Source organism: Danio rerio, chromosome 24 (assembly GCF_049306965.1).
Source record: "Danio rerio strain Tuebingen ecotype United States chromosome 24, GRCz12tu, whole genome shotgun sequence".
NCBI lineage: Eukaryota > Metazoa > Chordata > Actinopteri > Cypriniformes > Danionidae > Danio > Danio rerio.
In genome coordinates this window covers 25299717-25327033 of record NC_133199.1, presented here as the reverse complement: position 1 = coordinate 25327033, position 27317 = coordinate 25299717, and the positions used below count along the sequence as shown (strand labels likewise).

The window sequence follows — 27317 nt, the reverse complement described above, 5'->3', positions numbered from 1 at the left end:
GGTTTTAAAAGCATACTTAAAATTTACCAAAAAGCTTGTAGCATCTTACAAAAGAATACTAGGATATGGAATATACACAGTTCTTCTTATTCATCAGTTAATTGTAAAAAAAATGTATGTCATGGCGGCGACACTGTTGCTCAGTGGTTAGCACTGTTGCCTCACAGCAAGAAGGTCGCTGGTTTGAGTCCCGACTAGATCAGTTGGCACTTCTGGCTGAAGTTTGCATGTTCTCCCCATGTTGGCGTGGGTTTCCTCCGGGTGCTTCAGTTTCCCCCACAGTGCAAAGACATGCGCTATAGGTGAACTGAATAAACTAAATTGGCGGTAGTGTATGAGTGTGTATAAATGTTTCCCAGTACTGGGTTGCAGCTGGAACGGCCTCTGCTGTGTAAAACATATGCTGGATAAGTTGGCGGTTTGGGTGGCGTAGTGGGTAGCGTTGTTATTCCACTGTGCAAATCCCTGATTAATAAAGGGACTTAGCCCAAAGCAAAATGAATGAATGAATGAAGTTGGTGGTTCATTCCGCTGTGGCAAGCCCTGATGAATGAAAGGACTAAGCCGAAGGAACATGAATAAATTAATGAAGCTGGCAGTTCATTCCACTGTGGCGACTCCTAATGAATATAGGGACTAAGTCGAAGGAAAATAAAGAATAAATTTCATGGTTTTATCTTGGCTTCCATACTAGATTTTATTTTGCAGCTGTTTTAAATGTTAAATTAATTTTTCTTCAACAGGATTTCAAATATTTGAAAATAGCAAACCTATAGAATAATATTTCTTGAATTGATGTTTTCGCCGTGCTTTTGATCAAATGAAGGCCTTGGCAACCTTTGACCAATGTTTCTGTAATGGTGTGTTTTCAGATGAAGGAGCGCTGGTAAAAGGTGCCAAAAGTCTGGGCTTTGTTTTTACTGCACGAACGCCACATTCAGTCATCATAGAGGCGGTTAGTGTGTGTGTTTTCTCACCATTAATAAAGAACCAGAACTCTTTGTATGTTTCTCATGCAATGTCAAAATTACTTGTGTTCATTTTTCAGAGAGGAAAAGAGCAGACATATGAGCTTCTTAATGTACTGGAGTTTTCCAGGTAGGGTGCAGCTGCCAGCTCTCACACCATCACATACATTTAAAAATAGCTTTGCTTTTTAACGCATATGTTTTTTTTTTTTTTGCAGCAATCGCAAGCGGATGTCAGTGATTGTCAGAACACCTACAGGCAATCTTCGACTTTATTGCAAGGGAGCGGTGAGTGTTTCATAAACTACATAATTAGTGGAGAAACAGAATGCATGGTAATAGTGATACACTGCTTTCCATTAATTTGGCACCTTTGATAATTGTAAGTAAAGAAATGTGTGAAAAAAAGGTCTTTATTGTTTAACATTCTGATTTTTGCTCAAAATATTAAGAAAAAAATGAAGATGAAACTATTTGTAATGCTATAGGTCACATTAGATTGTAGTTTTGGGGACTTTCTGTCCTTGGGAAGCAACTAATTTTCACAATTCTCTAGATGAGATTTTTTTTTTGGCTGCTTAAATTATCCTCCTGACTGATTAAAACAGACACTCGTATGGTGGCTGAGAGAGATCAAACCGTCCTACAAGTTAAAGGGACAGTTTAACCAAAAATTAACATTCTGTCTTCATTTACTAACCATTAACTTGTTTGAAATCTTGTTCTCACAAAAGAAGATATTTTGAAAAATGCTGGTTGCTTGGACCTATTGACTTATATTGTACCGTTGAAATTAGAATTGTTAGCCCCTCGTCTGATAATTATTTTTTGTTCTTTTTTAATTATTTCCTAAATTATGTTTAGCTGAGCAAGGAAACATTCACTTTATGTCTGATAATATTTTTTTCTTCTGGAAAAAGTCCTACTTGTTTTATTTTGGCTAGAATAAAAGCAGTTTTTTTAATTTTTGACAAACATTTTTAGTCCAAAGTTGTTAGCCCCTTTAGGCTATATATTTTTTTCGATAGTTTACAGAACAAACCATCGTTAAAAAATTACTTGCCTAATTACCCTAACTTTCCTAGTTAACCTAATTAACCTAGTTAAGCCTTTAAATGTCACTTTAAGCTGTACAGAAGTGTCTTGAAAAATATCTAGTAAAATATTATTTACTGTCATCATGGCAAAGATAAAATACTTCAGTTTTTAGAAATGAGCTATTAAAACTATTTTGTTTAGAAATGTGTTGAAAAAAAATCTTCTCTCCATTAAACAGAAATTGGGCGGGGAAAAAAACAGGGGGTTTAATAATTTAAGGGGTTTAATAATTCTGACTTCACCTATTTATGTTTTTTTTCAAACTATATAAGTCAATGGGCCCAGAGTAACCAGCATTCTTCAAAATGTCCTCTTTTGTGTTCAACAGAAGAAAGAAAATCATAAAATTGTGTCAAATTGCGGTGTTTACTGAATATTTATATTAACCCTGATTTATGTAACAAAGAAATGAGTTGAGAATCAAGACATGTGAAAGTGAAAGTAATCAGAACCGCACTGCTCTTAAAGTGACAGCGCGCAATATTCCTGCTGCCCACTGTTTGTATCATTAATCAAACAACAAAAGGAGAAAATCCCTCACTGCTCCTGACTGAAGGACTTTTGTAGCTAAAATTAAAGTTTTTTTTTTTTCTTACAGTGAAGATGCTTAAGTTTGTTTGTTTCATCTTTTTATTCTATTGCATTTATTTTTCAACCCAATTCTAAACATAACAGTTTTATTAACTAATTTTTAATAACTGATATATTTTATCTTTGCTATGATGTCAATACATAATATTTTAGTACATATTTTTCAAGATACAAGCATTCTGCTTAATTAATTTTAAGGCTTAATTAATGTAATCAGGCAAGTCATTGTATAACAGTAGTTTCCTCTGCAGACAATAAAAAAATATATTGCTTAAGGGGGCTAAAAATATTGATCATAAAATAGGTTTAAAAATATTTAAAACTGCTTTTATTCTAGCCAAAACAAAACGATTAAAAAACTCCGGAAGAAAAACTATTATATGAAATACTGTGAAAAATTCCTCACTCTGTTAAACATAATTTGGGAAATATTTATATAAAACAAAAAAAAATTCACAAGAGGGTTTATAATTTTGATAATGGGTGATTACAATTATGACCAAAATAATCGTGATTATGATTTTTCATGATTGTCCATTGCAGCCCTACGTTTGCATTAGCTTTTTTCTCAATGAGGAAAGAGTTTTTGAGCAGAGCAGAAAATCTCCAATAATTTTTGGGGCTTTGGTGCTCAGAAAGTCTCCAAAACCAAAATCAGAATCCACCAACATCACCACAAATCATCTGAAAGGGTTTTTTTAAAAAAAGGCTTTGCTTTCAACCAAAAAACAAACTCAAACAACTTCAGTTTTTTGTTAATATTTTAAGCAAAAGGATAAAAGATAAAGACACTTTTAGTTCGTTGCAGTTCTCTAATGTGTAAAGCTTATACTTTATATAGGCAAAAGTCATTTCAGTGATGGAAAATGTCATTGATGTTTTGCAGGACAATGTGATTTTTGAGCGTCTAAATGTGACGTCACAGTATAAGGAGTTGACCGTGGCTCATCTGGAGCAGTTTGCCACAGAAGGTGAAGCAGTGTGTCATTGTTAATTTATCTGTTGCAATAATTATGTAACATTTTATTGTACAAACAGTCATGGTAATTTATTTGTTTTGTGGCTGTTTGCAGTATTTTCTAAATTATGTGTGATTAAAGAAATCCCCCTTATAAAAACCCTTGACTCTAATATATAAAAAAGAAATAAGGAACAAGAATTCATTCAATGTTCAAATTTTTTAAAATTAAATTTAAATATATTTTAATGTTGATTTGTTATTTATTGTTAGAATTATTTTTAAAATATGTTTGTTCATAAAATGTATTTTATTCAGTATTTCAATTATTAAAATATTGTTTGTTATTTCAGTTTTTTGCATAAAAAACTATTATTAGTAGTATTAATAAACTTTATTTTTTAAACTTAAATAATGCAACTATTTATACTATATACTATCTATAAATCATGCACCTTTAAATATGTACTATGTCCATTAGGATGTACATTATGTACATACAAGAAATAATTATTTTAAAATATAAAGCAAATAATGATAAATTATAATTAATGTATATAATTAGTGTAATTCAAAATAATATATTTATCCTATTAATATAGTATTTAAATTTTTAAAAATTTATAATATTTTAATTTAATTTAATATTAATTTATAGTATTTTCATTATAGTTACATATATTATTTTTAACATTTTCATTTACATTGTTTAAATTGTTCTGGAAATAGACATATTTAATTAGCACATATTAAAGTAAATAATTCTTCATTTGCATATTTAAATGGTATTTGAGAAGTTTTGGCATCCTAAAATAGGTTTACAATTTGATTTGCAATTTTCAATATTTACTTGTAGTGTTTTGCCTTATGATTATTATTGTTATTATCATTTCGCATGTGCAGGGCTGAGGACACTGTGTTTTGCGTATGTGGATCTCGAGGAGGGGGCCTATCTGGAATGGCTGAAGGAATACAATCGTATTAGCACTGTGTTAAAGGACCGAGCACAGAAACTGGAGGAGTGTTACGAACTCATAGAGAAGGTATGTACTGTAATATATGCCATGTATGTCTAAGATGGCTGTTACATTTCATGTCAAGAGTGTGTTGAGTGCTTTTTACTACAGTTCTGATTCATATGGATGAAATAAGGTTGCCTAATGGGTTTGTTTACACATTAAAGTAAATAACTTATATTATATTAATAATTCACTTATATTATTGCTGTAGTTATGACGGTAATAGGCGACACAGTGGCTCAGTGGTTAGCACTGACACCTCACAGCAAGAAGGCTGATGGTTCGAGTACCAGCTGGATCAGTTGGTATTTCTGTGTGGAGTTTGCATGTTCTCCCTATGTTGGCATGAGTTTCCTCCGGGTGCTCTGGTTTCCCTCACAGTCCAAAGACATGCGCTATAGGTGAATTGAATAAACTAAATTGACTGTAGTGTATGAGTGTGTGTGTGAATGTGAGATTGTGTGGGTGTTTCCCAGTACTGGGTTGCAGCTGGAAGGGCATCCGCTGCGTAAAACATATGCTGGATAAGTTGGCGACCCCTGATGTATAAAGGGACTTAGCCAAAGGAAAATGAATGAATGACGGTAATCGTATTGATCTGTGTGGTGTGGTGGGTATAAAATGGATGGAAATAATCTTTCCATAATAACAATCATTGATAATCTTGCTGTAAATCACAATGTCTATTAGTGAACAAAAGTGACAGGTCTTTTTTTTTTGTATGTTTGAAAAGACTTTCGCTCATTGAATGTTTATGATAAAGTGAATGTTAGTTTGCAATACAAGCAAAGAACTAATTACATTTTGTATTCAGCTTATTTTGTGTTATTGTAATTTTAATATTTGATATTAAATCAAGTATCACGCAAGAAGGTTGCTGGTCAGGGGGTATTTCTGTGTGGTTTGCATGTTCTCCCCGTGTTCATGTACGTTTCCTCCATGTACTCCGGTTTCCCCCACAAGTCCAAAGAGATGCACTATAGGTGAACTGAATAAACTAAATTGGCTGTAGTGTATGTGTGCGAATGAATATATATATATGAATATTTATGATTTTTTTGTAAATGATAAAAAACTATAAAACTATTAATATATAATTATTATATAATTATTATTATTATATTATTATTATATAATTATATATTTAATTAAACTATTTAAAATATTTAAGACTTTCAAATACAAATTAGTATTTTAACAGTGCATTGTTACAGTTATTTAAAATATTTACACTGAATGACCTTTAAACTTATTGTAAAATTATTGAATGTATAAATGTATACTGTATACTAACTTTAAATTATGTGTGCTATTAAATGTATACTTTGTATATTAATCTATTAATACAAAAATATAATTATAGCAATAGCACGTTCGCCTCACAGCTAGAAGGTCATGCCTCGGCTGGGTCAGTTAGCTTTTCTGTGTGGAGTTTGCATGTTCTATCTGTGTTGGCATGGGTTTCCTCCGGGTGCTCCGATTTCCCCCACAGTCTAAAGTCATGCAGTACAGGTGAATTGAGTTAGCTAAATTATCTGTAGTATATGAGTGTGAATTATGTGCTGTGGCGACCCCGGATTAATAATGGGACTAAGAATGAATTATAGTCGAAGATAATCAAGTTATAAATAATATATAAATATTATAAAGTAATTAAGGTTATACTAACAATATCAGAATTTGCTAATAATAAAATGTATAATTAACATTTAATTTTGTTATTATATTTTTTACATTATATTTGTAAATCACCTTTATAAAGTTATAAATAAATAATTGCTTGTTCATTTTTAAACTATTAGATACTTTGTAAAAAGGGATCTAAGTATCTCAAACTCTCTAGTGTACTTGATAATTTGTGTTTTTATTTTTGTACAAGAGCCTTCTATAAACACTAAACCTTTCATATTCAACAGTCCATTTTATAGTTCACTGATAGTAAAAACAAGCCATATTTGCGATGTTTGTGCTCAGTCTTCAGTCATCCATCTGCAGTGCTCAGTCTGATCAACAGGTGGCGCTCTGACATTACATTTGACACCTGTGAACTGGTATTGAGCAGAAGCTAGTGCTCTGTTGTTCTCTCATTAACCGCTACAAGCCATAAAGCCAGTGCCTTCCCATCAGGCCGGATTACACAGACCTGAGCCCCAGGACACAGACGCTGTTATATGGAGCAGTGAAACTCCAGTTTGTGTGGTGTTTTCAGGGCTCTGGCCCAGATTAGTAGTCTGAGGAGGGGTTGCTTCACCACTGCGAGGATAATTACCTGCACCGGTCTGCCAAGAGCCCCATAAAACCAAAGTCAACAACACCGCTGTGTTACATCTGCATAAATACAGCAAAAAAACCTCACAAATAACTCTGAAATATTCCACCTCATACACACAGTCATTAGAATGGGATCATAAATTATGAAGAGTGAATAAATGGAGTGTTGGAGGTTTTTTTACAGATTTTTTTGTGTTGCTGTATAAAGTTTATATTTGTTATTTAGGCTTCCTCAAAACATGAATGATTACTCACATTATGCAAATCTTGAAGAGCTTTTCTGATAAATCATATTTAGGATTTTTTTTGCCTCTAGAGAATAATGAAACAAAATAATATTGTATTTACAGTCAAGCTCGAAATTACTCATGTCCCTGGGAAATTCTGACTTAAAGTTTTTTTTTTCTTGACCAGAAATGACACTGGCTTCTCCCAAAAGATAATAAGACAATGTATAAGAAGTCATAATTTGCCTGGGGTATAAATAATAACATAAATATCCACGTACATAACCATTCCACACCAATTCAACATACAGTTACTATCATCGACAAAAGCCAAATTTGTTGTATCCTTGTGTTGGCCAAAAAGCTGCACTTTAACACAGCAAAAGACCACAGCCACTTGCGTTCGCGTTATGACGATGCAAGGCACAAGGCCTGTGATTGGCTGGCTTGGTAGTGGTAAAAAGTGTGGGCGGGGCCAAGAGCGGAAACAGAAGTATAAATCGGCCTTTAGTCTGAAAGTGAAAAGTTAATCTGTAAAAGACTTGCTAACATTTTGGGTCGCCAGTTCTTCTTTGGTGATGTTAGATTGACAACTTGGGCGAAACATGCTTAGCCACACCCTTCTAATCGTTAACTTGCTGTGAGTGAAAGATGAGAGGAGGAGCTCAAAAAAAGCTTTACCCCTACTCAAAATTTTGTCTATCAGTTGGAAATACCTCATAATACTGATATAAAGGTCTTTAAAAAAATACAAAATAGTATTTATTGTTGTAATTTTATTACTTTCTTATGCTTATGTATACAAAACAATACATTTTACAAAATAAAAAATGCATAACGTGTACAGTGAACCAACAAAAACATAGTAAAACTAATGTCTAGATTAATTTAAAATCCAATTCAACTTAATATGGGGAAGTTATCATTTAGATGTTTAAAGTTTATATAATAGATTTATACTAAATTATTAATTTATCATTAATTAAATACTAGATTTTGTAAAATCTTGTGTTTTGTTTCCATCGCTTCTTCCATTTTTTCCACATACAGAACCTCCTGCTATTGGGTGCCACAGCGATTGAAGACCGGCTGCAAGCAGGAGTCCCAGAAACCATTGCAACACTCATGAGAGCCGACATCAAGATCTGGGTTCTGACCGGAGACAAGCAGGAGACGGCCATCAATATTGGTGTGTGTTGAACATAGAGTAGATACATTCTTACAACCAAAATCATGAAGCTGGGTGAGAAAACAGATTTTAGATTATTGGTCTACTAGGAAATGTATCTATAACTGATTATTACATGATCGTGCTCTTATGGATGTGGGACATCAGAGGATATATAATAATAATAGTCATAATAATAATAAGCATATATTCACCTTTATTTTTCCTTAATTGGAGAAGCTGCTGAAAATCCTGTTGTTCTGTTTTACTGGTTCTGGAAGTGTTTTGTGCAGTTGTCAGTTGACAGAGAGACCAGCTAATCCACTTAAATCAGACAAGCAAACTACCTTAGGCTGGTTAAGCTGTCTTTTTTCAGCATTGATGACATGAAGACACACCTGTTCAAAAAAACAGGTGTGTGAAACTGGTAAACTAAGCTTTTTATTTGTTTTATTTACACACGCAAAAACAAACTAAAACAGCAAATGTTTATCTCCTAAATATTTAATATTTATATAAATATTTGTTATTTGCATATCTAAACTAATTTTCCAACTTATTTAAATTATATTAATTAAATAAGATTTCTTTATTTATATATTTTGTTTAAATATTTGTATTTTTTAAAATATTTTATTTATGTTTTATTTATTATTATACTATATTATTACACATGCAAAAACGAACTAAAACGGCAAATATTTATCACTTAAATATTTATATAAATATTTGTTATTTGCATACCTAATGTCATTTTCCAACCTAAATATAATTTAAATAAAATTATATGTTTAAGAAACTGAACATATTGCATCTTATATATAACTTTAACATTTTATTACGCTATTAAATAAATAAATTAAATTTAAAAAAATACATTGCTTACATTTTTATTTGTAAACATAGTTTTTTTTTATATTCTACTATTCTATATTTTATTTATATTTATTAATTTATGGGTCAAAGTCTAGGCATATTGTTTTGCCATTCACATCATATTTAATGTACCAAAATATTTTAATGTTAATACATATCTTGCATTTTAAATACAGATAATTTTGTCCAAATATAGGTCAAATAGTGTTTCTTTGTCATTCAGCAGAGCCTATCTATGTAAAAAGAAAACAATATACTTATTCTGACCTGCACTTGTTGGAATATATAAATTTATATGATCTTGCAAAATTCTTGAACATTTCTTGCTAACAAATGAACTAAACTTAGTGGCCTAATGGCAAAGTACAAAGATTGAAGATGACTAGTTTAATTTAATTAACAGTTTTTACTAAGAGTTATTATTGCATTGAATTAAAATTAAAAGGAGCGTCTTTTGCAAATCGTTGTAAAAATTATGGAACAATCCGTTTTTCGATTGCTCTGAAAAGAAGAAAATGAAACCAGACAAGAGGGATATTTTCTTTGGCACACTTTTGGCCCTTTAGTACCAATTGAGCATCGTGTCAGCGCCACAGCCTACTGCCTATTGTTGCTGACCATGTCCATCCCTTCATGACCACATTGTACTCATCTTCTGATGGCTACTTCCAGCAGGATAACGCGCCATTTCACAAAGTATGAATCATCTCAGACTGGTTTCTTGATCATGACAATGAATTCACTGTACTCAAATGGCCTCCACAGTCACCAGAACTCAATCCAGTAGAGCACTTTTGGGATGTGGTGGAAAGGCAGATTTGCATCATGGATGTGCAGCCGACAAATCTGCAGCAACTGCATGATGCTATCATGTCAGTGTGGACCAAAATCTCTAAAGAATATTTCCAGTACCTTGTTGAATCTATGCCACAACGTATTAAGGCAGTTCTGAATGCAAAAAGCGGCCCAACCTGGTACTAGTGAGGTGTACCTAATAAAGTGGCCGATGAGTTTATATTACACATTTATTGTTTTTTTCCAACACACATACATGCATTTTCTAACATGAGCAGTGAACAATGCTTGTACAGCATTAATTAATCATAGTTGAACATTTACTAATGCATTATTAAAATCAAACACTCGCTTGTTAACACCAGTTAAAGCACCGTGAGTGAACATGAACAAACATTAAGCAACTGTATTTTCATTACCAAACCTGAATACATTTTTTATTGAATGCATTGCCTTTTGTTTATGTCACCAAATACATTCATTAACTTTAAACACATGACTCGTATATTAATGTGTTAACTTAAATCACGACAGCTGTTTTAAAGTATTCTGACAGGGACACGCATTTGAGGCGATACACTATCAAACAGACACTGATTGAAAACACACAAGCTCGACTCCTAGATTAATGGGACGTCAGATAGGCAGTCAGTCAGTCAGACGGGCGCTGCAGACAGACAGCTCCAAATAAATTGGGTGAGAGCAGAGATAAAGCAGCGGACAGCAGACAACAGTTAGTGGGTAATGACAGATATACAAAGAGGTTAAGTTGTTGTTGGGGTGTGTATGTGTGCTTTTACTGAAACCCTCCTCCGTGTTTCAGGTTACTCCTGCAGGCTGGTTTCACATGGCATGTCCCTCATCATCGTCAATGAAGATTCCCTGGATGTGAGTACATATTGTGTTTTTTATATGTGTGTGTGTGAGAGGGAGAGGACACTGGGTGTGGATGGGTGAGGAAAGTGTGTCCATATTTTTTTGTTCTGGTACAGGTGAAGGTAATTAAGGTGTCTGGTGTCATCATCGAGAACATGATGAAAGGCATGATGGATCGCATGAACACACACATGGGCTGAACACACACTCGTTATGACATATAACACATGAGAAAATGATGAATAGCACAGACAGGCCATTTTTCAGTGAACTTATGTTTCTGGGTCGTTTGTGGAGTTGTTTGAGGTGACTTTTAAAGTATGTTTATTCATTCGTTCATTTTACTTTAGCTTAGTCCCTTTTTTATCAGGGGTTGCCACAGCGTAATGAACCGCCAACTATTCCAGCATATGTTTTACACAATGGATGCCCTTCCAGCGGTAACCCAGTATTGGAAAACACAATCTCACATTCACACACTATAAGGGCAATTTAGTTGATCCAATTCACTAATACTGCATGTCTTTAGAATGTGGGGGAAAGCGGAGCATCCGGACGCAACCCACACGAACACGGGGAGAACATGCCAACTCCACACAGAAATGCCAATTGGTCCAGCCAGGAATTGAACCAGCAAACTTCTTGCTGTGTGTAGTTAGTTTTAACCACTGAGCCACCGTGCCGCCAATATGTTAGTTTGATGTTTATGCATATACAGGTGATACATTATTTTTCAATTTAATTTTAAAGGTTTATCTTGCCCAATTTTGTCCAGTGAAATAATATTAATAATATTAAACTAAAGGTTCGTACCGTACCACTTTTTTAGTACCCTTTGCAACGGCAAAAGAATCATCCAAAAAGGCGGAGCCAGACGCACAGCTGAACGCTATAGGTTTACAGAGATATGTCACATGAAGACGACGACAAGGTTTGAGCTCAATCAAACTTTGTCATCGTCTTGATGAACAGCCACAAAGCCAAGAAGTAGAGCAGAATCTACCCTGTGCCCCGTAGATTTTGTACAACGCTGTCTAAAGCGTGAGTGGTTTCACTTTCTCGCTTGCGCTTGCTGCACGTCTATATTTGAAACTTCTTGAGCTGATAATAACGTGTGTGTGATATACAGTTGAAGTTAGAATTATTAGCCCCCCTGAATTTTTACACCGCCTGTTTTTTTCTCTAATTTCTGTTTAATGGAGAGAATATTTAATAGTTTTAATAACTCATTTCTAATAACTGATTTATTTTATCTTTGCCATAATGACAGTAAATATAATTTTACTAGATATTTTTCATGACACTTCTATACAGCTTAAAGTGATGTTTAAAGGCTTAACTAGGTTAATTAGGTTAACTAGGCAGGTTAGGGTAATTAGGCAAGTTATTGTATAATGATGGTTTGTTCTGTAGATTATCGAGAAAAAATATGGCTTAAAGGGGCTTATAATTTTGTCCCTAAAATAGTGTATAAAAAATTAAAAACTACTTCTATTCTAGCTGAAATAAAACAAATAAGACTTTCTCCTGAAGAAAAAATATTATCAGACATACTGTGAAAATGTCTTTGCTCTATGAAACATCATTTGGGAAATATTTTTAAAAGAAGAAAAAAAATTCGAAGGGGGCTAATAATTCTGACTACAACTGTATATATATATTTATATATGTATGTACCTGAGCTTAATTTAGAGCTTCACGGTAAAGGCTGTAAATACTTATGTACATGTAATTTTTCAGGTTTTTTATTTTTGATAAATATTTTTACATCTACTTTAAAATAAGGCTGTAGCATAAAAAAATGTGGAAAAAGTGAAGTGATATGAATACTTTCCGTATGCACTGTATGTTTGGCCATTTTATACCTTATTCTAATCTCAGGACAAAAGAAAAATAAGTGCATGTATGATCTGCAGTATGCATACAAAATCAGGTTGCTTGCATTCAGTATGTTAAAAAGGTGAATTATGATAGCTAGCAATTTTACTGCGCCTCTTTAATCTTGTTTTTCTTGTTTTTCAACTCTTCTGTTTTTCTCACAAACTCAAGGTTAATTACTTCCAGGCAAAGATAGTCATAGTAGGAAGCTTGTAAACTCTCAGATCTTTGAGAACCTTCTTCCAGACAGCAGAGCATCTTACAAACATGCATAAAAACACAAACACAGACTGAACCGTGCTCCAGAAAGCAAAGCTCTTGGGAAGATTTTTTGGATTTTTTTCCCTTCTTTGTTTAGAGTGAAACCTTGATAACGGTTTGTAAAAACACCAATGGCAGATTTCTGGCTCGCTTTATTTCCAGTTTGTGAAATCAAATCAGTATGTTCATATGAATGTCTAATTGTTGTTGTTGGAAAGAGACTTTCAGAGGCCATGCTGTATTATGAATATAATTATGGCTAAAGGGCAAAGCTACCCCGTCAGAAGCATTGGATTGCTTATATCAAACTCGCAGATCTATTTTCAGATGACATGACTATGAACATTTCAGCAGAGTTTGAATAGTTCCATTAGGCTCAATCCAAACCCTTTGGGCGATCAAGATTTTTCAATCACAATGATTGATGATAATAAATAAAAGTGCTGTTTTTGTTCTGCTTTTAATGGGCCACCAATTTCAGGAATCGATATATATCGTACTTTTGGAAATGATCCAACCACATTATGGGATTTATTGAATGAGCATTTAATGGCCTTTTATTTGTACATTTAATGCAGCTAGTAAAAGGCATAGTAAAAGGTTGAAATTTCGGGATCTCTTTTTTATCTTACCGGGAACTTAAAATAACTCACAGTATCTCAGACACAGCTGGGGTGAGCCTATAATGTCACAGCTGTGCGTGCGTGCATGTGTGTGCGCGCGTGTTTGTGTGTGGAAGATGTGGAGAGTGTAGTGTGTGGATGAAAGAGATTTGTGTGACAGCTGCCGTTTCATGTAACACACAGTTGGACCAATAAATCACAGTCCTTCATCACAGCCTTTCTGTCAGTCTGTACATCTATTTAATTCATAAATAAGTTCAATAGGGCAGCATATGCATAGCTGAATAATAAGTTTAGTGGATGGGACTGTTTAATCGTTCTCGTAATTCCTGTGAGGGTACAATCAAGGTAAAAATCAGTTTAATCTGAACATAACTGACTCTGACAATTCACGTGTGATCATTAATATGCATAACCCAGGCAGCTTTTGAATGGCCACAACATTTCCTATTGAAATTGCAACAATTATATCTTTCCCTTATTTAAAAGCTCATATTAAACATACCATGAAAGTGGGAAGAGAGTTCACAGCTCCTCAGAACACAAAATGCTGGATATACGGATTAAATTGTGTCAGCCTCTCCGCTAATAACATGTGTATAAATGTATTTTTGTTTGTTTAGTGCAGGGGTTCCCAAACTTTTCAGCTCGCGACCCCAAAAATAATCATATCGGTGGCTCGCGACCCCCATTTTTCAAGGTGGTTGTACTGTAAATATGTAAACGTTGCAGACACAACTATAGGCAAATATAAACATGAGCTTATTGACAACACAAAAATGCAATAGTCTATTAGCCATATAATGTTTTTTAAAGTAATTTATGGATTTAATTACATTTTGCTTTTAAAATTAAAGGCTGATGACTGATTGTTATTTTTATGTTGCTGTTACTTAAATTCAACTATTAACTATATTCTGTCGGTTATGAATAAAATATGGTAATTCTAATAGTTTAATAAAATTTATTTGAGTTTTGGATATCACCAAGCGACCCCTTGTCATTGTCCCGCAACCCCCCAGGGGGTCCCGACCCCCACTTTGAGAACCACTGGTTTAGTGTATATATTGTGACATTTATACAATGTGTAATATCACTCAACACTTACAGTGATTTCTCTCGAGTGAAAAGATTATTAAAAATAAGATTATTAAACTTATGTTTGTGCAGAGGTTGATAATGATTTCTGCCTGTGCCTTCATATTTGTTAAAGTTTGAAAATACAACTCTAAATACATCTCTGTTTAGGGCTTGACAATGAAGACTGCCCGATAGCTTGTGACATAAGACAGGATTGTTACCTCCCTGCCTTATCACCAATTTTAAAGTTTAATTTGGCTGCGACTGTTTGTCAATTGCGTGCAAATACAAAAGTCTTGCGGTGCTCTCACACCTAGACGTTTGTTTTAGAACATGTCTCATTTGCTCAGTTAGCACGGTTCGTTTGGCATATGTGAATTCCACAATCGCGCTCGGATCCACACCATATCAGTGCAAGATCGCTTAACTGAGGTGGTCTCGGCTCGATAGTGAGAAAGCAAAACAATCCAAGGAACTAACGAACCAGGCTTTATCACAGTACAGTGTTTTATGGTTGTGTAATAGCTGTATATATACGGCTATATGAAAAGAGAATGATCAGTAGGGTGGGATGTCATTCTATCAGTAAATGTGCGTTTCATGTCGAATACGAAAGTCAAAGCATGCTGAAATATCACCGAGTGCTGTTGATCCATTAGGAAAATAGAAATCTGATCATTTTTCCATATTTTAATCTTATACTATTTTGTATTAGGCCTATTGTTTTATTAATTTCTGCACTGGCACCTCGAAAGAAAGATCAACATTGATCTGATTCATGATCTGACTGCAGTCTTGGTCCATCTCGTATCTTTCTGTAATTTAAGCCAACTGTATAATGCATAATTCTAGCCAATGTTTTTTTTTAAATAGATCAAATAATTGAATAGATAGGTTTTTACAAAACCTAAAATTTTACAACTGAAATGAGGCTGTGTATAAGAAATTCTTACCTCTCTGATTTGTATTTGGTGACGATGTTTGTGATTGTCAAAATGAAAATTCACATTAAAAAAAAAAAAAAAAAATATATATATATATATATGTATATATATATATATATATATATATATATATATATATATATATATATATATATATATATGTATATATATATATATATATGTATATATATATATATGTGTGTATATATATATATATGTATATATATATATATATATATATATATATATATATATATATATATATATATATATATAATATGTATATATAATATGTATATATATATATATACACACACAATTTTTTGTGAAAATGTGCCCTTTAATGTATGTATGTATGTATGTATGTATATATATATATATATATATATATATATATATATATATATATATATATATATAGTTAAGAATTTAGTTACATCACATTTGTAATTTTTTTAATTGTCAGGTTTTTTTTTTAAAGAAAAGATATGCCGAGCAAAAATTGTAAGTATTCAATTATGTTTGGCTTTTGACACATTATTAAATAGCTATTTCTAATATCAACTATGATCTGTTTAATTTAATAGTTAATTAGTTCGTTGTTGTAGCTGTTGTGATTGGTCTGAATTGTTCTGTCTCTCCTGCCCCACAACTCCTCCACTGTCTATCAGCAGCTCCCAAATTTACAGGATCAGTGTGTTGGAGCGTAAAATAGTGTGTGTGTGTGTGTGTGTGTGTGTGTGTGTGTGTGTGTGTGTGTGTGTCTGTGTGTGTCTGTGTGTGTGAGTGAGGAGTAACGCGATCTCCTTTTGGCGCTCAATCTCGTCAAAACAAATTCTGCCAGCAAAGCCTCCTGGGTAAACATGATGGCTTTCGACTCAGACTTTGTGACAAGATCCATCTGTCACTCTGCTGTCTCTCTCTCTCTCTCACACACACATTGACACACACACACACATTCAGACAGCTGGTGTCCTTGTAACACACACTGAGTTACTCTTATCCAAACATTGTCTTTGCCTCCTTCCATTGTCGCACATATTTTTTTCATATTCCCTCTTACTTTCCCAGACACACACTCACACGTACACACATTGATTTGTCTGATAGGCTCCGCTCCACATTTACTGTCACACTGCCTGCGTTACATGAACTAGACAAACACACTCACTGTAGTCGTCATTAATCAGGCACACACAGTTTGTGCTCCTCTTCCCTGTTCCCTCTGTGTAATATAAATATTAAATGCAGCATTAAGTGGTCTGCGCATGAGCATAATGGCCATCATGTGATCAAAATCTCTTTGTTACGCACACTATTAGGGGCAGGTATACAGGTATCAACAGGTATATATACAGGTATCAACATGTTGGTTGTTTTCTAGGTAAGGGGGTGTTTTTAGCATTTAAAGGGATTTGTACGGTGTTTTTGTCCAGGGTTCATTGTAGTTTCATATTTGTATGGGGTTATTTTGCTTGTGATTAGGATTTTGCAATGAATGTTGTACAATGATACTTCATAGTGACTTCAAAATAGAAGTAATTTAGGATTATGAAGTTTTTATTATTAGTTTTATTCATGTATTTCATTTTTTTCTTTTAATTTGTCATCAAAGAAAAGAACAAAACTGTTTCATATACACTTGAAGTCAGAATTATTAGCTCCCCTGAATTATTAGATCCCCTGTTTATTTTTCCCAAATGTCTGTTTAACGGAGAGCAGATTTTTTTCAACTCATTTCTAAGCATGATAGTTTTTGTAACTCATTTATAATAACTGATTTATTTTATCTTTGCAATGATGACAGTAAAATATATTTTGCTAGAAAATTTTCAGGACCCTTCTATAGAGCTTAAAGTGACATTTAAAGGCTTAACTAGGTTAATTAGGTTAACTAGGCAGGTTAGGGTAATTAGGCATGTTATTGTATAAAGATGGTTTGTTCGAAAATATCGAAAAAAATATCGAAAAAAAAAAACTTTAAGGGGCTAATAATTTTGATCTTAAAAAGGTTAATAAAAAATTTAAAACAGCTTTAATTCTAGCTGAAATAAAATGAGTAAGAAGAAAAAATATGATCAGACATACTGTGAAAATTTCCTTGCTCTGTTAAACATAATTTGGGAAATATAAAAAAACATTTCAAAGGGGGGCTAATAATTCTGACCGTATGTAATACAGTATGACAGAAATGTAAAAACAATGTAATGGTTATTAAAAATACTATGAGTTAGGGATGGCTGATTTTGACACACTGTCGAGATCCTGAAGCGCAAGTGTTTCGAAACACTGCACCAAAGCATGATCCGAAAGACCCAGCTTACATTACTAAGATAATTTGAAACACCCGGATCATTTGACCAAAGTGTTTTGTTTACTACAGCGATTGTGACTATGTGACTACAGCGATTCAAAGCATCGGTCATTTCAGAAGCGTTTCGAGACCTGGCGAATCTGCGTTTGACTGCCAGTGTAGGAAAAAAGCTCCAGCTTATGTAGCCTAGTGGACTGTGCGTGAACACAGAGTAACTGTGCTGCAAATGACCCGAGTTCAAATCCCAATCTGACTCTCCAAGTACTCTGTAATTATGACTTGATGGACTTTATTAATGTTACTTTTTATGACCAAAACAAGACATTTATTCTCAAAGTGTTTATTGGGGTGTTAGACCAATATTAAAACAAAACACATTACAAGAGCAGAGCATTTAAAAACTCTCATCTATAGCTGCATCACCTCGGATTCGAAACACATTATCTCTGCATGCTAGTCTGGAACTCTCACCGCTTCACTAAATCACTTGAAACCTCAACTTTACAAGGTGGGGTTTAATACCTCAAATTGCTTAGCTGTTTCTTTGCTTTTGTAAGCTGTTTAGACATAACTGTGTATAGGTATAGTGATATATTTATTACTAATACTTTACTAATTACAAATACTAATACTAATATACAGTTATATTAGGGTGATATAAAGACAATAAGTCTCTTTTTTAAAATTTCCTGATGTTAAAATAGCATCTAAATCCCTCCCATTTTGAGGCCCATTGGAACTTGACGTAGGACCGCGGTTTCCCCACCCGCCGAATTGATTGACAGCTGTGTATTAACATGTCTCAGTAGTAACGCATATAGTCACATCAACAAGACAGGGCGTGCGCAAAGCAACTGGGATTAAAAGATCTGTTTAGCTCTCTGTGATCATCAATCATCATCAAATGTGATCATGAGTGAGTTTTACAAGTTTTAAATATTTTTAAAACAGTGCATGTTTGTAATGAATTACAGGGATTTACTTTAGCTTTACTTTATCACCACAGCCGATTTTCAGTACAATTATGAAAGAAGACGCTTTAATCGCGCTTTGTGGACGTTAAATCAAGCTTATTTTGTGCATTAACATAATGGATATCCATCCAGCGGTGGATATTAATGTGTATCCTGTCACATTTGCTGTGTAAAAACAGTGCAAAGCTAAACGCTCACGCTGTCTGTGTGTGTGTCTGTGTGTGTGTGTGTGTGTGTGTGTGTGTGTGTGTGTCTGCTGTGTATCTGTGTGTGTGCATGATCTTTGTAACGACATTGTGTGCGACTCATCATTGCAACTCTGCATTAAATACATGAAATAATCATTGGGAAAGTTCTTACTGTAGTATTTCTCACAAACGTTACGCGAGATCCACTTCCTTCATGTCTGTCTGTTATCTGATAATCTGAGGCAGCCGAGGGCAGAGGTTTGGGCACACTGACAGGCACGTTGGACTGATGGGTGGGGAGGACTAGCATTAAAGGCACAGTACACAAAAACAGGTACAAGAGGCTCAGAGCTAAAAATCACAAACATCTGAAAGGTATAATAAATAATCTGATGGGTGTTTTCAGCTAAAACTTTACAGACACATTCTGGAGACACAAAAGAATTATACTGAATCTGAAAAAAGGTTGTAAACTATGTGCTCTTTAAGGTAGCGTTCAAACAAAACACCCGTGAAGAAACTCGATACAGAGGAATATAGCATAACCCACTGCCAGCAAGCGGTTTGGAAGGGTTATTGCAGAACAACACAAACAGCACGGCTAAGTATAAATGCATGGCTACAGCATGGCGCATCATTCGACACCGAAGTATTAACCAGCCTTTAGAAACACCTCGCATAAGCGGTAATTAGTTATTGTTTGTGATCTAATGCAAAGATTTATTTCAAAGCTTTGTAAATGTATATACATTTTTAAAAATCTAAATATTAAAATCTTCAGAGGATTTAATATGCTGATGACAATTGAAATGCTTTATCACACTATTGTGAAAAGGGTCTTTTGCAGTAAACATTTAAACAAAAATGGTTTTAGTTTTTTTTTAATTATTTTAGTTATATTTTGAGTTAACTAAAAGCCCTGCTCAAAAACAGCATATTTAATATTATAGTAATATCAATATTATATTTCATTTTCATTCAACTTTTTTTCTTCACTATTACCTGATAAGAAGTTATAATTTAGTTATAAATACATACAGTTACATTTTCGCTGATCTGTTATATTGAAGTTGTTAACAAAATCAAGACAATGTAAAGTTTGCTTCAGGAGTTCTAAACAGCTTTTCAAACAAAACTTTTCGGAAAACTTTTTAGTCTTTGTCTGCTAAACACCATCAACCTACCATTGGTCCAAGCTGATGATGTAGTAAGTGGGTGTGGCTCCTAGGCCTCGCCCTTTGTGATGTTCCCCCTTCTTTGTTCAAGTACATTAAGGCCAGGCATCCATGATCAAGGATATAAACATTACCAGAGAGTTGATTTATGATAGAAATGTGTGTGTATAATCGTTGTAGCAGTGTATAGTTGTCTTTTTACCTTAAAGCGAAGAACGAAAATGAACTCTGTTGTGGGTTTATCAGGGCTTTTATGCTGTTTATGACACAACTGCCATGCTACACTGCCTTTGAACAGATAAGGTGGCTTGTCAAGTGTCACAGCAGTTGGCCTGAATGTCTCACTCACTTGTGTGTGTGTGTGTGTGTGTGTGTGTGTGTGTGTGTGTATGTGAGAGAGAGAGATTTCTCTATGAATGGAGAATGTGATCTGTGATATGTAACACCAAAGGGGCCTTTCTCTCTATTCTATATATAAATGTGATAAGATCCCTTTCGCAGAAACCTGAGAACACAACAAAGCTGCAGTGTGTGTGTGTGTGTGTGTGTGTGTGTGTGTGTGTATGTGTGTGTTTGTGTACAGTAGGGTGTTTTTTTATAACTGTATGTGTGTTTGTGAGAACATGTACTCTATTCAGTTCCCAGCACAAAGACGTACAGAAAATAACATTTAGTTTGGACCGTGAAATGCATTCACTTCTGATATCACTCAAGGAATGACACAGAAAAAATTGTACAGCACATCCAAAAAATAGGGGAAGTCTGGAGTCCAAATGAGTCTCTAATGGGTAAAACACGAGTGTCTCAAGTGTTTTCATCAAGAGGTCTTGGTAGAAATCATAGAGGAGCAGTGAAACGTGTGGGTTTCCTATGTCCTCTGGTGTCTGTCCACTTCTGTCATCAAATATCATTTTAAATCTTATAACCACACACAAATTATCCAGTATACAGGCTGTCACTCCTAATTTAGGAGACACTGCATTTTTACAGTACTAGTCTTGCATACTATGTAGTGGATTCCAAGCTTTTTTGAATCAGCTAAATTTTATTTTAAATTTAGCTCAAATTTAGCTTCATTTTATATTATTATTTAGACATTTTACTTTATTTTTTATTTTATTATTTAGACATTTAATTTAATTTCATTTCATTTTATTATTATTTAAACATTTTATTTTATTTCATTTTATTTCATTATTCAGACATTTTATGTCATTTCATTTTATTTTGTTATTTAGACACTTTATTTTATTTTGTTATCTAGACATTTTATTTCATTTCGTTTGATATTATTATTCTGACATTTTATTTTATTTTATTTCATTTTATTTTATTATTTAGACGTTTTATTTTATTTTATTATTTAGGCATTTTATTTTATTATTTAGACATTTAGACATTTTATTTTATTTTAATTTATTATTTAGGCATTTTGATATTTTATTTTATGTGATTTTATTTCATTTTGACATTTTGACATTTTTTATTATATTAAATTCCTTTTTTTATTATTTAGATATTTTATTTAATTTAATTATTTAGACAGTTTATTTTGTTTTTATTTTATTATTTTGACTTTTTTATATGTATTTTATTTTATTTTTATTTATTTTGTTTTATTTTTTGGACATCTCTGCACTGTCCATCCAGCTATGCATCTATCTATTTATATTATTTGTTAATTAAAAATGTAATTCTGAATAGTGATTGGCTTGGTTACAGTGTGTGAAACGGACTTGCTTGGGGATTAGGATTTGGTGACTGTTAGCGGTTCGGTTCCCATGGCCACAGCGCTGGCAGCCGAGACGGCGAGAGGCTCAACTGGCACCTTCTCCAGGCTTATTAGCACTTCTGTGTTGGAGAATCAGGATGTTTACTGCGACGTGAAGCTAATAGCTCACACGCACACAAACCCAACCATACACAAACATTTAAGAGCTCATTAATGTGCTCACTTCACTGTTAAACCAATAAGATGCACAAACAGCTTTGTTAGTCCCAGATGAAGATTTATAAACTCACACACTGGGGAGAAACACATTGACACATCCTGTCTGAAGTTCAAGAGGTAATACTAAATCCAGCCAGCCATGAGTGTCTACTGGACAGAGAGAAAGAAGTTTATAAGGAAAGAAAATTCCGTAAAACATTTTAAAGGACACTGAGCTTTACAGTTTTATTCAGTTATTTATTTTTTTAACAAGGGATATGTTTATGCGTAATTTGCCTGATTAGATGCTACATTTTTATTGTACACATCTGTAATTAGGTGGCACGGTGGTGCAATGGGTAGCACTGTTGTCTCACAGCAAGAAGGTTGCTGGTTCGAGCCTCGACTGGGTCGACTTTTCTGTGTGGAGTTTGCATGTTCTACCCATGTTTGTGTGTGTTTCCTCCGGGTGCTCCTCCGCAGACATGCTTATATAATAAGCATTTTTACCTTATAAAATGCATGTAAAAGTGCTTATGGAAAGTCCCCGAAAAACTCTAAAACCAGCTGTGTGTGTGTTTTCAGTATTTTTCTAAATTCCTACTGTAAATATTTTGACTCTAATATGTCAAAAAAGAAAGCAGAATTTTATCCAACATTCGAACGTCCAAATATGCTAATTGGATATTTTGAAAAATGTTGAAAACCTGTAACCATTGACTTCTATTGTAGGAAAAACATACAGTATACTATAGAAGTCAATGGTTACAGGTTTACGGCTTTCTTCAAACCATCATCTTTTGTGCTTGACAGCAAAAAGAAACTCATAAAGGTTTGAAACCAGTAAAGAGTGAGTAAATAATGACAGAATTTTCAATCTTTCGGTGAACTATCCCTTTAAATTTTTTGAAAACTTTTTCTAAACGTTTTCAGTGTAGTCAGTCAACTGGAGTAGTTACACTCAAATATATGTTTGCTGTTCCACTTATTTAAAATGAGCTGCAACAACACAACTTAGGTTCTTTTTGGGACAAATTAATTGTTTTTATGTTTAATCCACCTAAATTTGTAAAAACTTATTAGGTTAACTTAATTCTTTCATGTCATCAAACACAAATCGATTGTGTGGAACCCAGCATTTTTCACTGTGTACATTGTTCACCTGAAGTGCCTTTAATACTAACCTGAGTTCGCAGGCAACTTTAGTCGCCAATGAATAACCAGTAGCAGTTTTCTTAGGCTACTGTTTACACACTTACAAAGTCAAAAGCTTTGACTTTCAGCATGCCGTCAATCCATAATCTGGCTTAATTCTTTCATTACGCTTCTGTTTTTCTTTCCCTCATGTTTTCCCGGGAAAGGTGAAAGCAAACAGGAATTCCTGAATGAAAAGATAAACACACACACACATTAACAGGCAAAACATGTCGGGGTTGAGCTGAGGAGAGGAGATGAGCTCTAGTTACTCAGGAATCTTGATGGCTGATTTCAGTGCTGCTGTGAACTGGCTTTCAAAATCAAGCTGCCATGTTTGGTTCTGCCTACTTAGAGAGCTGATTTCTGAGGGAACATTCTACATAAAGAGAAACACAAATAACACCACACAACGCTCAACTTGCAAGTTGTTTTAATGTAGCTTGATGTTAGCATGTTGCTAAGCTAATGGTTCAGTAATATTAATTAATTATTGGATAAAGCTTATTATTGTTAAACGGAGTACAGTATGGTATGCTTAAATGAATGCTTACTCTATTATTGAATTTTGGGCGACACGGGGGAGCAGTGGATGGCGCTGTCACCTCACAGCAAGAAGGTTGCTGGTTCAAGCCTCGACTCCAACATTCGTCAAAATTAGTACATTTTCTTTTTTGGGTAAACCATCCCTTTAAATGCATGTTATTTACACATGAATTAAAATTATTTTCTTATACATTTAGCTATAAAACAATTATTAAGCTTAACTTTTTTGACGAATTGGGGAGGCTAAATTGTCTGACTACATGTAAATGTGATGTAAATGTAGTGAATGTGTGTGTGGATGTTTCCCAGAGATGGTTTGCGGCTGGAAGGGCATCCGCTGCGTAAAAACGTGCTGACTAAGTTGGCGGTTCATTTTGCTGTGGGCACCCTGAATTAATAAAGGGCTGAAAAGAAAAGGAATAAATGACCGAATGAACTTATTTAAAACAAGTACATGTTATGTACTTTAATAATTCTATTGTCCTTTAAATATAAAGTGTACTTGTGAATCTATGATAAGCAACATATACTTAAGTCATGTCTATTAAAAAAGTGTATGCCATGTGTTTTAGATATATCTGTAATTACACATTTGTCATGAAGAAGTTGCAATTAGTACTTCAAAAGTAGTTCACAAGATATAATATTGAATATGAAACTGCAGATTCATATTGTAATGTATTTTGGTAGTTTAATTTATATCATGTTTATTTGTATAACACTTTTAACAGTAATTATTGTTTTAAAGCAGCTTTACAAAAGGTGCATGTTATTGCATTACAATCAAATTTAGTTAAAGTTACAATCAGATATAGTTTATTACAAATAAACATAGTCAACCTGCAGTTTTATAGGATATATGTGATGTCTATGTGGCATTTCGGTATCGATATTTGCCATAAAGTTTAAACTTATGACAACTGTCATTAAGTATCATTTACACAGTTATGCCATTTTAAATGCAAATGTACAGTAGCATTGCATGAGATGTCTTTGTTATGACAACTTGATATAAATACATCTCAACAACCTGTCTTTGTCAGAACAACTTGACATAAATCTGAAATTCAATTCAATTCATCTTTATTTCTGATGCGCTTTTACAATGTAGATTGTGTCAAAGCAGCTTAACATTGAATGAACTGAATCTGTGTCAGTCGATTTTTCAGAGCTGAAGTTCAGTTTAGTTCAGGTCAGTGTGGTTTAAATTTTATTACTAAAAGTCCAAACACCGAAGAGCAAATCCTTTAAAGCACAGCTCCACGAGTCCCAAACCAAGCAAACCAGTGGTGACAGTGGCAAGGAAAAAACTTCACCAATCAATAAAATAAGTGTTAACATAATAAAATAACTGCATTTTTTACAGCATGAGAAAAGATTGTTTGTGAAACGTATTTTAAATACTTTTTCAAACAGTGTATAGTTAAATTGAGTATTAAAAGTTTACTTTAAACACACTTACATTTTAATTCATATTATGTCATCTGGAAGTAGAAGATTAAAAAAAAAACTGATTTTAGATTTGATGCACACTATAATTTGCAAATTTAGTACAATTTATGGCCACTTTTCTCATTTTATTGTATTTTTGTTATATGCGGTTGGAAAATCTTCATATATTGACAATAGTTACGTTTCTATCCATCTATTTTTATGCGCATTTTGGAAATGTCCTCAAAAAATCGTTTGATGAAAATGGCAAGATGCTCATACATTTCGAAAATGCGCATAAAAACATATGCGCATAACCGAGAAGAAGAAACTTTTTATTCAAAAACAGGTGCATAAACTACAATGGAAACACTTTTACCGAACAAATTCCAGTATCCGCATTAAATGCGATTTTGTAATATTTGATCATGTATTGATAAAAATATGTGTGAATAGACAAACCATCGGACCGACCACATTGTAAAGCATCTAAAATGCTGTTTTTGTTATTCTAAAATGCCTTAACTGTTGTGGTATTAGTGTTACTGTATTATTAATTACCTCCAGAACTGTCAAGAGCGTCTGTGCTCATCTTCTCACGCTTTCAAACATCACCACATGTTCATGGCCTGTCAGCATATGTCTTCTGAGGCGCAAGTCATTTATTTAATAAAGAAAAGATTCACGCAGCTTCTCCAATCGCAGCAAATGCCATTTTTACTGTTGATATTTGGCGTTAGTTAATCAGGTAGTGTCGATTTTGTTCTCTTTGACTCGTTGGATGGAAACGCTGCTTTATTCGCACATTTTTTTATGCGATTAACCGGTTTTGGGCATAAATTTAATTAGCAGTTTTTGATGGAAACATAGCTAATGATCTAGCAATTTAAATCCAAAATGCACAGTTAATTCTGTAGTAATATGCAACAAATTAGCATTTTTTAGATTTCAATCAATATATAAGCATAAATCTATACAAATGTATAAAATGTTTTCCATTTATACTCCGGGTTTAGATTGTTGTGGTAGACTTGTGCTACAAAAGTATTTTTTGGAAAAGTTATGATAATTGCTATCTTTTTTTGTATCAAAAATGCACAAATAATGTCTTGAAATGCCACTTGAATAGTTAGCAGGCTAAATCTTGGAGCAGAGCGATAGTTTCATCAAGACATTGATTAGAGCGGTCAGTTTGGGGTGAATTTATCCTGTCTGTAACACAAAGGCTGTCATAGCGCTGACAGAGACTTCAGCAGCTGCGTTCATGAATGTTTGTGTGTGTGTGTGTATGTGTGTGTGGCCCCAGCGCCGGGCCTGCTTGCGTGCTGTGTCGTCCACATGGTTCTCGTTACAGAATGAAGGATGTTTGTTTTCTCTATTAGCGATCCTGTCCCCATTATCAAGATCTCAATCGAAAACCGCCTGCAACCACTATCCAATAAACACGCACATATTTCATGTTCTCATTTTGACTCATGTTCGACTGCTTATCTTAATGCGGACATGTTAGTAGACATCTGTTGTTTCTGTACGATGCTAACTAGCTAGCACAGCAACTGACTCCCTTTTCCCCTCTTCCTTCATATACTTTATCGTATATCTCCCTGTCTCTCTTTTCATATAAAGTTCTTGTTGGCCAACAGTTCATGCTTTTGAGTCCTTTAAGGGCTCAGAGTGTCTCGGGTGACAGGATGATGTGTAACAGGTGTGTGTGTGCGAGACAGATTGTGGCGCTAACAGACCCAATGACACCACTTAAAACATCCCCTTCAACTTCCTTTGGCATTACGCTCTCGCTCGGATATGTGTGTTTGATATGTGTGTGTGCGTGAGAAGTGTGTGATGTGAGCTGGCATGTTTCTCAGGAAAGGATTAAAGCAGTTTTATATAGCATTGGACATTGAAATATAGGCAAGAAATAAAAAAGTGCTA

General features: G+C 33.9%; 1 protein-coding gene across 25 annotated transcripts in view; it reads left to right on the top strand.

Annotated features, from left to right (window-relative positions):
• Window positions 1-27317, top strand: part of atp8a2 (ATPase phospholipid transporting 8A2) — a 127672-nt gene that overhangs the window by 52504 nt on the left and 47851 nt on the right. For all 25 annotated transcript variants that reach the window (XR_012399299.1, XR_012399295.1, XR_012399296.1 and 22 more), the window contains 7 exons: window positions 873-955; window positions 1049-1098; window positions 1187-1256; window positions 3544-3628; window positions 4519-4658; window positions 8183-8321; window positions 10795-10859. Coding sequence is in view for 11 of the 25 variants with exons in the window: in XM_073940654.1 (XP_073796755.1) it covers window positions 873-955; window positions 1049-1098; window positions 1187-1256; window positions 3544-3628; window positions 4519-4658; window positions 8183-8321; window positions 10795-10859 (632 nt within the window). In the remaining 14 variants the exon portion in view is untranslated. The remainder of the gene's footprint in view (window positions 1-872; window positions 956-1048; window positions 1099-1186; window positions 1257-3543; window positions 3629-4518; window positions 4659-8182; window positions 8322-10794; window positions 10860-27317) is intronic.